At 35.3% G+C, this 16,944-nt stretch overlaps 1 protein-coding gene across 9 annotated transcripts in view; it reads left to right on the top strand.

Moving 5' to 3' along the window:
- The window catches only part of FAM189A1 (family with sequence similarity 189 member A1), a 216,849-nt gene that overhangs the window by 73,029 nt on the left and 126,876 nt on the right, over positions 1 to 16,944 (top strand). For all 9 annotated transcript variants that reach the window (XR_002441859.1, XR_002441857.1, XR_002441854.1 and 6 more), the window contains exon 5: positions 7,193 to 7,300. Coding sequence is in view for 1 of the 9 variants with exons in the window: in XM_021407593.1 (XP_021263268.1) it covers positions 7,193 to 7,300 (108 nt within the window). In the remaining 8 variants the exon portion in view is untranslated. The remainder of the gene's footprint in view (positions 1 to 7,192; positions 7,301 to 16,944) is intronic.

Below are 16,944 nucleotides of genomic sequence, written 5' to 3'. Positions count from 1 at the left end.
ATATGGTATGAAAGTTTGGGAATTTACCTTACTGACCAATTTTGTATGTGGATTGCTGTCAGTCATGTGGTATTTCCCTTCCAGGCCTAAAATTACCTTGACATTTTGCTCTAAATGTTGAATACATGTATTGTTGCACGTACTGCAGCCTGTTTGCAGCTGTGATTGATTAATATGTCTTCTGGAGGGTATCCAGTAGTTACTAAAGAGAAATTCAGTTTTAACTTTGCTTTCTAAGATGTGAAAGTACTTCACCATTGGGGCAAATTGGTAGCATTCTAGTTTTACTTTAACTATGATAGGTTGAACAAACTGCATTTTGAAGGAGAGAATTTCAGAAAGGGGAATACACTTGCTGTGAGTGTTCCTTGATGATGGACTCATTCCTCCACCTTTCCCATTATTAATGTGGGGTTCACTTCATTATAGTGTTTTTTTCATTTTGAATTCTATCTCAAGCAGGAGATTTTCTTTGCTTCTGTCAAGTAATTGTGTGTGCTAACATCTGTTCTAGATTGCTTTGTTAAATAATTGTTTCTACAGTTTAATTATGAAAGCAATAAATGAATCACCAATTTTTTTTCCAGTTTAATACTATGTGACTGCACTAATCCAGCAATTAGATAGAAAACAAAGAAAATGAGTTCTCAAAGCAAATTGCTTTTTCAGTATTTTAATGGATATTCTTTTTCTTAGGTTATTCACACTAAAGTATATCGTAAAATGATGTTGTTGAATTATCATATATTTAAAAGTATTTTGATACAATGTTCAGTTTTTAAAACATACTGAGGTGTTGTAATGCAACTCCTTTTTAGAGGCGTTCCATAGGCTTTACACACTTTCAGATTTAGAGGACTATTTTTGTGTAGTCATTTATCTGAAAGATAGTGTACTTGAAAATGTAGGCTGTATCTTCCTTAGATGGCAGCAAGCAAGAAGTAGATTACTTGTAGCACCGCTATTTTTGTAGTTTAATGATTATCTACTGCTAATCTTCATCTTGATAACATTTTGAGAGGCAGTCACTTTTGCCGTTGTATCTTCGCTTACCTTCAGTCATTCACTAATCACAAAAAATCCCTGCATCTTTTCTCATCAGTCACTTTTAAACTGGTGATGGAAAAGGATATGGGGAAAAAGGTGAAGATGTGGCAACAGTGTCTCAAGGTTTAATGTGCCTGAATGTCTTTAAAGGGAAGGGGAAAAGAGTCAACAACCTCTGAGGTGCTGAAGTTTCTTTACTGATTTTCGTGTGATCTGAGCTCACTGACATAAAGTGGTTAAGATCCCTTGGATATTTGAGAGTACAACTGGGGATATCCAGAAGCCTTTGAAAGATGTAAGATATCTGATTCTTACTAGTGTGAATACCTCTCTTAAATGCCCCAAAATACCTGTAAACAGGCAAATAATATCTAACAAATAAATCATGGATGTGAGCGACTGCTGATGCCATTTTTTGCTTACACCTGGACAGCTTCAATGTGAAAATAGGTTGTTCTGTTCCCTTCCAGTAGTGAATGTAAGATAACTTGACTCACATGTTGCACTGAGGTGACAGAAAACTCACCTGCTCTATTGATACTAAATGAAACACAGAAGTCCTTGACACAAGATTCCAGTGAATTATGTTTATTTTCAGTGTTAATGCCTTTAAAAATGCTCTAATAACAAAATGTCAGGCCTTGTGCAACCTTTTGGGAGAATATGATGGGTACCTGTTTTGGATGTCTCGCAGTTCATTAACTCTCTTTTCAACAGACAGGAGTAAATTTACTAGAGATTATTATATAGAGCGTAAAAGGAAATGTTTTTTAAAGTTGACTTCTGGTGTATTTCCTGTAAATTTAAGAGTTTCTGGAGGTTTATGGGATAGCAACATTGTTGTTTTCTTCATTTCTTGGTGTGGAAATGTAGTCAGCAACATAGTCTGTAAATCATACTTACTTGCAAAGTTTATAGCTTAGGCAGCTTGCATTCATCAGCTAGAGTCTAAAAGCAATTGCTTTAAAGAAAAGTAAACATATTTTGAATGTCGAGACAGAAAGTAACATTTTCAAAAAAGGCATCAGAGATCTTTTTACCGGGCCGTGGTTAAGGATTTTAAAAGAATGGCACTGTGAAGTATTAAGCTGTCACTTTGCAGGAGAGAACTACTTGTAGTGTGATTGGGTTCTACGTGACTGCTGGCAGTCCTTGAAATAAGCCAGCAATGCAAACTGTGATTTCCGTCTGCTCAGACGTTTGGGGCTTCTAGATAGAAATTCAGGATTTTTAAACTGCAGCTTACAGAGCTGGTTACCCGAATCATTTTACCTTTCTGTAATTCTGAAAACATGCAAAGAACAAAAGACTAATACTGTGGATAGACCTATTCAATTTGTGTAACCAGCACTGCCTGCTTGTGTACCTGAGAGCACCAGAAAACCTAACTTGTGATTGATTCTGATCCATGTAAGCTTTCCTTGTAGCTAAGCTGCTTAGAAACTTGTGAAGATTTTGTAGTTATGGCATCAGTAAAACAATACTGATAATGGTTAAATTTTGGAACAGAGTAAATCCTTTATTACAGTCAGCTTGGAAAAATCAAATTTTCTAACCAACAATAACACATTCCATAACACATTCCAGTCTAGCAAGTAGGCATAAACCCAAAGGGGAGGTATTTCAGCGTAAGCAGAATTAATGCACGTAAACAAGAGCAAGGATGTGAGGAATCTCTCTTCTGTTTCCATTCAACCTTCCCAAACATAAACAGTTCTGTGGTATATTGCTACAGATTAGATCTGACTGAGAACTCTAACTTTGTTTCTTGCCAAAATTGTAAATGAAGTTAAATATATATGCTGTGTCAAAATGGCATTTTTGGCTGAACTACTTCTACTAGCTCTATTAATAGACCTGGCTGCTTTCAGATTGGAGGAGTAGTCAAGTTTATCTCAAGCTAAGGTTTGAAAGATTTGTTTCTTTCTGGTATGTAAGATGGAACTAAAATGATCTATTTCATTAAGGTATTATTATTTAACATTTGATTATATCCTGGTAATTTTTAGCTATTTTACAGAAGAAAACGCAACAAAGAAAGACAAGGCAGACACAAAGTTAGCTTTTAAAAGACAGTTGATAAATATTTAAGAACATCTATCAGATTAGTCTTCAATGCCTTAGTAGCTGATAAATAGGCTAGTTGAGTCTCTTTTTAAGTTATAATGCTCCTAAAGTGAATTTTACTTCAGTTGGTCCTGAGTTCTATCACTGGTATCTTGAAATTCTGAAGATAAACCATGTTTAATCTCAGACAATCTAGTACAAACAAAATTTCTGAGCTAGAACTTTGTGCTAATTTGTCAAAATTATTTGTTAACTTTTTATTTATTTCATTTGTATCCTTCACTTCTCCAAATATCTCAGTGATTCCTCCACAGTTCAAAGGTTTAGCCTATTCTCTTCATTAATGTGTTTCATAAGAATCCTACTATTAGAAGACAAAAAGCTTGTCAAACACGTGCAGCCATTTAACCGGGACAACATACCACCTTTTCTTGGGCAGACTGCTTCACAGTTGGTTGATTTAGGTGAGAAGGCTATACCCAATGCCACTTAAACTTTTGGCTTGACATAATCAGTTTGATAAAGATGTTGTCTTGAATTTAGTAGTTACTCAAGTTTGCTGCCATTTTGCATGTCTGAAAACAATGTTGTTTGTAATGTTCCCTGTCTGAGAAATGCTGACATGGAATGACTTTCACAAACAGCTAAATCCCCATGTCTTCAACTTCTGTTCCACATACGACCACTTTTTGGTCTAACTCGTCTCATAGAGCTTTCGACATCTTGATGGAGTAAGAGTTTGATTGCTCCAGGGTCTTTGTACAGCTGGAAAATTACGTTATACTCTGCTTTGACTCTGAAAACCTTCAGCTGATGGTTACAATACCATAAATTTGTGCAAAAAAGCGTTTCTTTCTGAGTCAATTTTGAACTCTCAGGAGTATAAGAGTACACTTATTTCAAGATTTAGAGGGTTGTAATGGTTTTAAACTTAAAAATGGGAGAGTTAGAGTAGATGTTAGGAGGAAATTCTTTATTCAGAAGGTGGTGAGGCACTGGAACAGTTTGACCAGAGAAGCTGTGGATGCTCCATTCCTGGAGGCATTCAAGGCCAGGTTGGTTGAGATCCTGGGCAGCCTGATTTAATGAATGGCAGGGGGGTTGGAACTGGATGAACTTTAAGGTCTCTTCCAACCCAAACCAGTCTATGATAAATGTGGCTGTGACTGTCATGTAAGAAAAACATAGCAAGTATGGGATAATTGTTATGATAAGGAAATCCCAATAGAAAATGGTATAAACTCCCAGTGGAAATAAATTAAAAGTTCTTAGTATGCATTTTACTTTTTGAGTACTTGCTTTGGAAAAGGTGTAATTTAAAATCTTTTACTGGAAAGTATTTGAATTGTACTAGTAAGGATAGAGCTGCAGTAGCACAGAAACAGTATTAAAACAGTAATACTAACAAAGGCTTAGAAGACCTTAGCTCAGTAAGGAATAAGAAAAAAAAATATTTTTTTTCCTCAAAGCATGTGGATGATAGCATGAAAAAGATTTGAGAATGCACAAGTATCCTTTGCAGAACCACGGTGTGAGTAGAAAGTGTTTGTTAAGAGGGAAGGAAAATAAAATGAACAGGTATTTAGTTAATGACACAATTATTTTGGTAATTATTAAGGTATTCTAAATGCAGAACACTACAGCTTTTTTGGTAATCAGTATTAAATTCAGCTTTTGAGATTTACTTGGAGACCTAGTTGAGAAAAACAGCTGGCCATAAAGAGCTCACAGCGCCATTCAGCTCCTGTGGGTATTAATCTGAACTGGTCCAGGTCTGCTTCCAGGCAATTCTGACAGCTGCTTCTATTCTTAAAGGGAATTGTGTCTTTACTAGGGAGTTAAGAGTTAAGGCATGGCAAGAAAATCATATACCTATATTCTGCAACAGAATAATTTCATGTTGTATGTGATACCTATCAGAGCATAAATTATCACCTAAACATGCAGCAGAATCAGATTATGCCTGCAAAAAAAAAAAAAAAGCAAAAATACCTAGAAAAATACTGAGCAACAGTAAAATCAGTTTAACCATTATAAAACTGAAGAGCAAAGAATCATATTTCACACCATACAGATTCATGTGTTGTATTCTCTGATCAGTGCAGATATTGCAGAAGTCAACCAAAAACTTGTCACTACTAGATATAGATTTCCGACTCCCGTAAATGTAACTGTCTGTGGTCAGGTGCTGTGGAGAATTAGACTAGTCTCTATTATGGTTACTACCTTTTTAGAGACATTTCCTAAAGGAAATATTAATTGTCATCACATTACATCTTGGATCTGCATAAGCGTCAGCACTATCTTTCTGGGTAGTAAGTTTGGCCACAGAGAGTTTTAGATTTTGAAAGCCTGTTACTTGCCCACTTGCTGTTATTGTTGAATGAATGAGTGTCCTGTGAATTACTAATTATCTGTTCAACAGCGCATAGAGGAAAGAAATTTCCTGAAAATGCCAAAGACTAAATAACATTTGCTTGGGGGCTGGGTTGGGTTAGAGGGTGAGGTGAATGTTACTAGATGGTTTGTGGTTTGATTCCTGCAATTTTATTCCTGAATATTTGATTCCTGCAAAAACCCTCAGTCATCACTGCACAGTTCAGAATTCTGCATTTGAGGAAGAAGGGCTAGCTTGAAGGTGAATCAAATGAAAGTGATCAAAGGCCTAGGAAATTGATCTCAGTCTAGGATTTCAAGAAATGGGGTTAATGTCACAAAATAATGGAGTAAAGACTTGAAGCATGATGATGGAGTTTAAGTATGTAATAGTCTGTTCTTAATAGCTGTGGAAGAAAAAGAGAAATGATTGTTAACGACTGGATGGACATGTGGAAAATATTCTGATGGGAAAGATGGTTAAACGTTGGAATAGTAGGATGAAGCTCTGTGACCTTTAGAACAGATGAGTCTGTCCTGAGGCACAGGAGTGCTGTGAGGGTCTTAAGGACACTTTGGATCCTAATTTACAGCTTTGATGCAGAACGTATTATTTAGCATAAATGGTATTGAGTTATACCTTTGGATTAAAGTTATTCTACCTTTTGGTTCTAAGTGCCTGTAGTTTACAAGTCAGATTCTACCAAATGCTTTTATGCAGAGTATTTTTGCTTATGATATATTACAATTTGATTGTCTTTCATCTGAAATGGCTGTACTTTTACTGGCTATTCTGAATACTGACTGAGCTTGTAATTCTCACAGTACAGCAGGTAGGCAGTTTCTGTAGTAGGATTACAGCAGTTTTTGAAACGTTATCAGCACGATGGATTAGAATTCCTGTGCTTTAGCTTCAAGAAAAATAAATAAAAATACAGCGATTGGTGCTTATTTTTTTGTTTTCTGGGGTTTTTTTTGTTTGTGTTTGTTGTTGTTTTTTTTGTTTCTAATTATACATTTAAATATATTTCAATGTTAATTCAAATATTTTTAATTATACTTATTAAATATTTGTTGCAGTTGAAAACATAGTTTTTAAAGAAACAGTGTGGCAGCATGTACTTCTCACATGCAGTCAGTGCTTTTCTTCCATACTTTAAAATGTACTTGTTTTTTCTAATCTGTTTCAAATGCACAGAATATCTAATACAGAATAAAATTTTCTATTTTGTGCTAAATTTTCCATTTAGTATTTTTACCACATAATCTTGACTGGTTGATTTTAAATACTGGAAGTGATGAAATTTCTTCATGTGTGGTTTTGTTTTTAACTGGAAACGTGTTTGTTAGTATTTTACTAGTGGTATCCGCAGCTTGGGGTCTACTGCAAAAGCAGCAATTTGTTGTTTGCAAGGAAACTGGAAAACTTGACATATTTCTGAGGAAAATTCTAATACCATCTCATAACACTAGCAAGTTCTCAACTAGACTATGTCCCTAAAGGTGTTTGTTTCTGTAAGGGTTTCCTTTGCTGACTGATTTAAAGGAAGTATTACATGTTGAGTGAATTCTACGAAGCTAATTGAGACTATATGAATTTGGTAGCAAGTGACAGCGTTCGTTATCAAAATTGCTAAAAGTATTCCCTGTCCTTTGTGTCCCTGAGATAAGAGATCATATTCTGATGCATGTCTTTTCACAGGACCTGTTGTTCAGTGTGTGCGCTCTCAATATCATCTCCACCATTGTCTGTGCTTTGGCAACAGCAATGTGTTGCATGCAGATGGTTTCTTCTGATCTTCTGCAAATGGTGAGTACATTTCAGTAACAACACAGGATGTTGTCTAACAAAACATGTTTTCCTATTCTGTATATACTCATTTGTACCTATTCCTTGCTTACAAACTTAGGCCTACTTGTGTGTCTTTGTATAGTGTTAGAATGTGTGTACCTAGGTGTGTATTTTATCTGTGTATGCCTCTATAAATACAGCGTACAGATGTATGTAATATGAGTAGCTGCTGTGTTAGAAGTGTTTACGTATTAGAGAGATAAATTCAGGGTTGTGCCATTGGGAGTAAACAATTTTGAATACTGGGGTTAGTAACAAGGTTCAGTTTATATATGCTCATTACATTTTCTGTTGTTGCATGTTTCCTGTATTCAGTTTTCACACTATCCAGAGCAATTACTTAGCTTTGAGACACTATTTTTCTAGTATGGGAACTATGTAGTGTGAGAATTGTAAGTTCAGAACCAGAACTTTTCATGGCACTGCGCCAATAACAATGTTTTCAGAAGGAAAACATGTTCAGCTCCAGAGTAGCACTTGTGTTTAAAACAAAAGGGAAAATGATCATTAGTCTTCTGCGCAGTCAGCTGCATTACAGGATGCTATCTTGTTTTGGTTGGAAGATGAAAGCTCTCCTATCCTGTATAAGTGCTCTTCTTCTCAAGGTTTCAATTTAATATTGAAACATAAACAGTACTAATTTAAAATTATTAGTGTTTGGCAGGCCACATAAACTGTTTAAACCACCTCTATGACAACTAATCTATGAAATTATCCTGTGTTTAGTATGAGACAGCAAGCATGCAAACTAATGGTAGCCATTTGTAAATCTCATACTTTAAAAGGCTGCATGGCAAAGATACTGTCCCAGCAAGTTACTTGTAAGCAGTTTGCTCAGTAGTGACAAGTTGTATAACCTGCCCTAACTGGTTAAATAAATAAATATATACAAATACATTCACTGCCATGGACTTTTCTTGATTTCTGAGTACATGAATTAGAGATGTGGACATCCTTTCTAAAGAAGTGTTCCAGTTACTGGGTTACAAACTTAGTTGAAATACATCCTCAATCTGTGAGCTGGGGATTACTTCATGTGTTAGTGGGCGTAACAGAGGATAGGCAAAATCGGGTGTTCCATAAATACGTATTTTCATTTAGCACCCTGTATTCATAGTGTGTGTGCTTGCAGTGGCTTTTAAACAGCACGTATTTAATAGCTGTCTTCTGGATCTCAAACAGCATTGGCAAAATTCATCATTTCAACTGATGACTTTCATCAATTGTAGGTATTCTTTCTTTTTGTGCACTCTCCACCCCATCAGTGTATTTCCTGCAGGATGCCTTTGACTAAAGATCCTGATCTTAAAGTAACCTTTTCCACATCTCACTGATAAAAGGGAGATAACTGATCACCACAGCTTGAGAGTTCTATCTGTCTAGGGTAACAAGGTTAGCAGTAATCCAGAAGTGGAATCATTTGCATTGAGGGAACCTTAACCTAGACTTAATTCTGTGGTATTTCACAGTGTAAGCAGAAGAAAAATATGTAGATGACAATGAATCAAAAACAATATTAAAGTACATCTGACCGGCATATGCAAGATGGAATAACCTCGATAAGAATATCTTAGAATACCTTAAAAGCACATTATTTTTTTCTCCACTGCTTCTTTCTTTGCTTCTTGCATAGCAGTTTCTCCTTACCACCCAGAAATGCTTCTTTTATGTCACTTTCTTTTTACTTCCCATATTTTGTGCTTCAAGTTTTCTGTCTTCCTGCTTAGTTGTCTGTTCTACCTCCCCACCCCTACAGCTGTGTTGATAAGAATTTTCTTCCCTCTCTGCAGAAGAAGAGAAATACATATTTCTTTGTGCTCAACCCCAGTCTTTTGTTTATCCTTAAGATTTTCCCTTTCTTTTTTTCAGGTTGCTGTGCCAGATTCCTACCAGGCCTAAGTGAGCGTAACTTCCCTGGGGCTACGCTGACTTAGACCAGCTGAACATGAAGAATGCTTTTTCTTTCACTATTTTCAGTCTATTGTCCTTTGATGTTTGGTTCCCTTTTTCTACACCCAAAAATCTGATCTACTTCTTTTTCTTTCTTGTAAATCCTTTTATTAGCAGGGTTTTATCATGCTGGAAAGTTTAAGATCTCAGCACTGAGAGATAATATCCCATTTGGAATAGAAGTTTTTGTTCTTTTACTCTATTCTTACTGTATTCAAGAGCTACGTAAGCTCTGCTGTAGAAAGAGAAGCCATAAAAGTGAAATTCTTAGTCAATAACAACATTATGTAGTCTGGAAAATCCTCCTCAGATATCATTAGGTTATACAACCTTTAAACTTACTGTCATCAGTTTTGTGGCTTGTGTGCTGTGTTAGCATTTGTCTCAGAAATTAACCAGTTAGAAAGATGCGTTTTTGCAGCTTACTGTATCTTGAAATATAATTTCTGGTTTTTCTCTGGTATCAAGCTATGCTGCGTGCTTCATGTATTTTATTGCCTAGCAACGTTGAGCTTGTACATAATTTACATAGTTTCACAAAAATCTACAACAGGGTTTCATGAGTTTTTGCTTCCTCATATAACCCTTGCATGCTGTGAGTATCTGATTCACATGAGCAAACTGACAGTATTTTACTGGGAAGCGGTACCTCTGGATGTAGTGATCTTTTAGTAAAAATGCCCTGAGAACTATAACACAAGCTGTATAGTAGTGCACATGAATTAAATTTTTCATTACATTTAACAATGTAAACCACAAACATTGGCTTTCAAGTATTAAAGAAAAAAATACTAGTTCTTGTAGTATCCAAGCAGGTCCCTTCTTGTGCCCGAGTTTGAAATGCACCGGTTTCTAAACCATCAGCCCTTGAGGCTGTACCTAGAGGTGTTAGGCTCCATAGCAATTAAGAAACATGAGCAGGAATAATTGTGTTTCCAATTCCAGTCTTTAAAGAAACTACTTCATTTCAATCTTTTTTTTTCCCTGCACTTTTTAAACTATGTGAACTATCACATGTATCCTTACTCTCTAATTACTTTGAAGATAAAGTACAAGATGTTAGTGAAGGAACCAAGAAATAGAGAGAATGAATACACGAAGTCAGGTGCCTTGCAAAAATGTTTAATAACTATATACTATAATTCCTTATATTTCATAATAATGATATTATTGATTTTATGTAGGCTGTCAGTAATACCCATCTTTTCCTTTGTATTTATTTCAATATAGACTTAAAAGATACCTGGCATTTTTAGTGGATGCTCTTTTAAATGTTATTAAACTCATTTTTACACTGATTTAATATATACAACAATAAATCATTAATTTATGCCAGTCTTACTCTTCTCTTAGTGATAGATTTCTGGTAAGAAATATGCTTCAGCATGTGATTCTTCTCTGAAAGCTATCCTGAGGACCTGTCTAAGAGGCAGATAAGAACAGGATTTGCAGACATGTGTATGTTTAGATGTCCTAAATAGCAGCTGAATCTCTGGTGCAAGCTGAATCTCTGGTGCAGTTAACTGGAGACAGAGAGCTAAAAATATACTTTTCAGCATTTTGTGTTTGCTTGTTTGTTTCTCCTCTGTTTATATTATATATGTTTTGTGGCTGTGTCAGAATTTTGTAAAAGTTCCCTTTAATTTATTCTTGATTGGCATGTGTTATAAATTGTCACCATAGTAAATGATGAAGCATTCTGTCTGGCAGTCCTGAAATCTGAGCTATGGTGCTCCAGCAACTATCATCCATTACACTTCTCAAAAGCACATCCTAGAAGAGGCAAACTGCTGTTAAAATGTGTGAGCTTGTTTGGGATGTGACAGTGTAGGAGTCCCGGCAAACAAAATGCCAGCAGAAAAGTACCAAAGTCCTGACGTTGTTCAACTGTCAGATATTCACTTGCTACGTGGAAACCTCAAGCATGTCCCCAAAATTTCCATTACTGAATACTGAAGTCTCTCTGAGGGAAACTGAGCAGACTAGGGAGCTTTCAGTGTAATTAAAAGACTTAAGAAGACATAACAATTTTGATTATCAGAGAAGTGATACCAGTATATACAAGACTGTTGTTGGAGGCTTGCATTTCTTCATTATCTTCTGATTCTGTTATTGTCTCTATCCATATTAATACACTAGTGTTGTTGGAAGTTTCCCGTCAGGCTCTTCATGTCATTGTAGCTTGGCAGGTGTTCTGTGCTCAGAACTGCTGGTCTCTTATCACTTCAATAATATATCAATTACAATCTCTTAAAAATAATTGAAATTGCATAACTAATAAGGGAATGATAATACCAGTAAGAGGACATATTGTGCAGGCAGTTTTGGGGGGAGTCCTTTTGTTCAGGTCTGGTAATAATACACTTTTCTCAATCACGTCTCTTGGGAATGTTGCAAACTATTTTTCTTGCGTTACATTTTAGTTTCCTCTAGTTCTTACTTCTGTATTCACAAAAGTAGAAATCTTGAGACTGTTGTCAGAAACCAGGTTGAAATTTGTTGTATGCCAGAAACCAAAATAAATCTTAAATACCCACCAATCACCAATAATAAAAGGAAAGATAGCTATTTATTTTTTTACCACCTGCTCCCATTTGTTAGTGTATTTCATAGAATTTGTTGGCAAGAGTACAACCTAACTCATTTTTCACAAGTGTTATTACATGCAAGTTTGAAAAAGGGAATGATGTAGGGTGTAGTCATTGATTTGAACTGTTGAAATTTAAATTTTGCCAGTAAGATCTTATCGTGGAACAAACAAAAAAAAAAGCTGAAAACAGGAAAGGTTAAAAAAGAAAACATACGTTTTTTCGTGTTGTTATTTTGGTGGGGGGGTTTTTTGTTTGTTTGGGTTTTTTTTGTTTTTGTTTTTTTTTCTTTTTTCTTTTAATACATGTGGTTCAGTTTCTGGAATATTTCAGATGTAGCATGTAGCACAAGACTAGGTGAACTATTGTGGGGTTTGAGCTTTCGTTACGGGACACACAAAAATATTCTCCTAGATTGTTCCTTATTTGAGTTGACTAATTCAGGAAGTATCCCAAATCTTTCACCCCAGTTTTCCCTTTCTTACCCTGTTAAGCATGCACAGCTTCTCAGAGAAGAAGCCTACCAATTGTATGATGGGTGTAAATGGCACTTCTTAGGTATTTCGCTATTTTGGACAGTTTAAAACTGCACTCCATTTCAGGGCTTCCCAGAATTGTTTCTGTGCATACACTCCTCCAGAAGATAAGTGTGAATCATATCAGATTATATCAATGTTCTGAAATGTGAAGAAACATTCCTTAATAACCGAGCTGTCACTTCCAGGATATTTTATTTGTTGCTTGAAGGCAGTTTCAGTTTCCATGTTGTCAGATGAATGGCACCTACAAAAATTCACAGTATTTTCTTCAGAGGGTAGCTGCCTCAGCTAGACAAAGCAATGCGCAAGAAGTCGTGTCTATTGTGGCCAGACTAAAGCATGAAGTATACCTACTCTGTTCTAGGGATATGTTTATACCGTTCTTACCTAGAAGTACTGGCCCTGATATTACTCAGTGTGATCTGATTTTATCACCATCGCTGTTATTAACTGCTCATCATGCTATGCGATATCTAAAGCAATCTGTTAGTTTGTAAAGGAAATAAGGTAATGATGACACATGTAAACAGTAACATTTAATTACTGTTTTCATCAGCTATAATGATAATGCAGTGTGTCATTACTGAAATTAATAGGGAAAAATAATTAATAAATCCTTTCTGTACTGTTGAATGTAAATCAATTGTAAAAAAAAAAAAAAAAAAGTGTAGCCACACAACTGGGCTATCAAGTTGTATGTACTTCCTGGTCAGAGGAAAAGCTCCCAGTAATATGGATGTAAGGCACTACTTAGCTTTTCTTAAAGAGATCTGTACATCTCTATGCATCTACGTATATTTCTTTATATCAGTATATGGGAAGATAATAAGGTGACGCAGCAACTCTGGATGATGAAAAACATCTTTTAGAAGGACTTATAATTTTTAACAAAATTTTCAAGAAATTTCAGGAGGTTAAGGATAAAAGCATTTAGACAATTCAAGCAATAAATATTCTGATGGAAGATGAACTAGCAATAGTGCTAATGTCAAATGTTTCTTTGATGTCTTTATTTTATTCTCATTCTGTATATCCATATAGCATTAGTTACTTTTTTTTTTTTCAGATTTTTACTATTTATATGTCAATATGTAGTAACAAAATGCCGAGCTCTTACATTGCTGCCCAGGCCTTTTCTTCCTCCTTTCAAGGATGCTTAAATCTTTTTCTCTTCTAAATAGTAACTAATTAACTGGATTTGTTAAAATTTGCACTGTTTTATAGCACGTTGCCATTTAAAACTTTCTTAGGCAGCAGTAGGTTATTGGTTCTATTCATATCCTTAAGATTGTAAATCTATCTTGAATATCAATTTAATTTGTTTCTGAAATAAAACTGAATTTGCTTGGCAGAGTTTTTGAATGTGTGGCAACAGAGAGGACAATAGGATACATTAATAATCTCAATGATAGATGTTCATTCTCTGTACTTGTTTGTAATTTAAATAATCTTTTCCAGTTTAATGTGAGGGTTATAACAATGTGTCTGTCAGCTTTCAATTCACATTTAAGGCTTTTATTTTTTAGAGGAATATATTACTAACTTCTGCTGTGAGCTGCTATTTCTTAAATGATGTCTTATTCCTCCATTAGTTTTTTTCAGTACTTACACCTCCTCTTGTGATAACAGTTTTTTGCTTAGAAAAAAGTTGGAATGGAAACCAAACTATAATAAGAACCAAACATACAAAGCAATCTGATGAAATACTTCATATTTTTAAGCAAGATAGGTAATCTGCTTGTATTGATGTTTTTAATTTGTTTAACAAGTGAAAATTTTGGTGGCCTAAAATTATGTAGTAGCATAGAAAATTCAGTGTACCAAGTATATTCGAACTATATAGATTACACGACATGTACAGACAAGCTTTCTGTCTTAGCACTGTGTAGGAACATGGCCCTTTTTGTGAAGCTCAGTGCTTTCTGATATGTTTTCTGAAAGAAACTTATCAGTTTGAATTTTTTTAATTGTGCTTTTTGTCTGTGCATTGACAGCTGAATATGAGACCATCTCTGGCTGTTTTGAAATACTTTTGTTCTAAACCAGGAGAGAGACCATCTAGGATCCATTGGTACAGATTCATTGGTAGCTATGCTGTTCTCAGTATCAGATATTTGCTGTTTATGCTGCACTTGTCCTGCTGATTATTTGAAAGTGTGCAATGCTTTTGGTATATCTGATGTTGAACTAACACATTCTTTTTTAAGTGAGTTTTTTTAAATAAGCTTTTCTTTACTTCGGTCACACAGGTCATTTTATTACTTAACTGTTTACTCTAAACCCTCAATCACAGCTGCTAGGCAGAGTGATTCCTGAAAACATGTACAGTCCATGCGATAGTTTAGGAACACCTGTTAGGTGTGGTGACATATTTTGAATATAAATCACTGCCATTTCCTTTCACAACATGTTAAATAAAGTCTCTTTTAAATACAAAACCGTGCCAGAGAAAAAAATCATAAAGAAATCCTAGAATTTTTCCCTTTTTATATTCCAAAATAATTATTCTCAGAATAATTCAGAATGTGATTAAATTTATATTTTACTAAATTATTTGCTAAATTTTGCTATTAGTCTGAAGAATAATTCCATTGTATTTGTTTCTTTTTTTTTCAGTTAACATTTCTGTCGTGTCATTCAGATACATCAAATGATGTAGTTCACTGTGAGGATGACATCTTGCTAGCATTGTTTAAACCATTATTCTGGTATATAATATTGAAATAATAATAATAATTTAAAATATGTTTTGGGAGATGCTTCAAATTAAGTGAGAATTGATCTTAAGTGATTAAATACTTATTTAAACTAATGATATGAAAAGAAAGTCTTTGTTCAGTTTTTCTGGGGATGACCCATACCTGGAAGTACTGATGAACAAGTTCTTAGTCTTACAGATCTCAGGTAGAGGAGCTTAGCACACTGTATCACAACAGGTAACTGTTCTTTTAGAGAATAATATTTACAGTCCTTTTCTGCTGTTTCATCAGTTCAGTAATTGATACTTCTTCATCAGCATTTACTTGAATATACTCAAAACATTAGAAACAGAAATAATTAGCCACAATCGTTCTGGTCACTTCAGAGGCCAGCTTTTGTAAGAATTTTGAGTGAAGAGCTGGAAATCTGAATTGACAATGGAAAAAAAAAAGTGCATTTTGCAGCCTTCTTTTTTACCTATCTTATGGTAAGAACTGGAAAGAGACCTGTTCTTTCTATGAAATATTGCTGCCTTCACAAGGAAATGACAGCACCTATGCCTTGGTACAGGTTCTAAGCTTGCTGGGAAGGTCATTGGCATTCAGTCCAATGTCTCTGGCTATGTGGAGTTCTATGGCATGTGGACCTTTGAGCAAAACTTTGATTTCAGAAAACTTGAACCTGTTCTGTTCTACAGGAAGTTATATCCTTCTAACATCTGTGTTTCTAATTCTCTAATTGATAACTTGCTGCTGATGCTATAAATAACTTCTGTATTGAATTCAGGTCCAAGCAATGGGTACAAAAATGCAGCATTGTACAGCTTCCGTCTACCTTGCCACATCTGGATAGGATATTTTAGTTTTCCCTCATAACTGGAAACCAAGTAACAAATGACACTGTTCTCAATATGAAATAGCAACGAGAGCTCTTTGAATCAGAGAGTCTACTCAAGCAAAATTAGACACATCCAATCGAGTGCACTGTGAATATCTGTTTAGCATTTAGAGCAATCTATCCATAATGCTTCTTATGTATCAGACACATTCCATACACTAAAGCAAGGCTGTCTTTAGTCAAAGGATGAGAAAAAGAGACACATTTGTCATGTTTTGAATGCCAAGCTTCAAACGTAAGGTTGACTGTTTCCTAAAAGAAGAGCGTGAATTGTAGATCTGTTTTTCACTGTCTGGTGGATTTCTGAAAGTTTTTAGCAGCCAGCAGGTCCAGGTGCAGTATTTGGGGTTTCCAGAGTCAAGGCACATCAGTTTATGCCTAGTGGATATGTTCAAAGTGACTGTGGCTAACTGTGAAGCTATGCAAAGCTTTTGAAAGTGCTGACTACTTACTGTATTTGACAGTGGTTTACTGTTTGTCCTTGTCTTGCATCTGTGGCTTCTGCAGTCTTCATTGGTTTAATCCCAAAAGCCTGGCTGGAAGCATGCTAAGTTGTTTGATAGTGTGAGCTACTGGTTTTGAAATCACACTGAATGCATAGACTGATCTTGTCTATACTTCCGACTATGCAGGCTGTACCAATTTTTTACCATCAAACATTTTGAGATTGATTACTTAGTAACTACTTTGTAATACAAAAAGAAGTGTATTTTCTTGCAAGCGTTTGTCAGTGTTCCTCCACCTAGTCCAACTCTGTCTGCTGTCAGTGTTTTCTTGCCATTCCTCTTCTAGTTGTCTCCCCTAGAGACTTTGCTTTGTCTTTGAACTCCTGCTAGCCTTCAACATTTGAGACTAACTCTTCAGGATTTTTAAAATACTTTTTACTGTAGGCAGAATAAACTTTTGCAGGCCAACAGAGAATAGAAGA

The sequence above is a fragment of the Numida meleagris genome, chromosome 9 (genome assembly GCF_002078875.1).
Source record: "Numida meleagris isolate 19003 breed g44 Domestic line chromosome 9, NumMel1.0, whole genome shotgun sequence".
Taxonomy (NCBI): domain Eukaryota; kingdom Metazoa; phylum Chordata; class Aves; order Galliformes; family Numididae; genus Numida; species Numida meleagris.
This window is presented reverse-complemented; position numbering and strand designations above follow the sequence as displayed.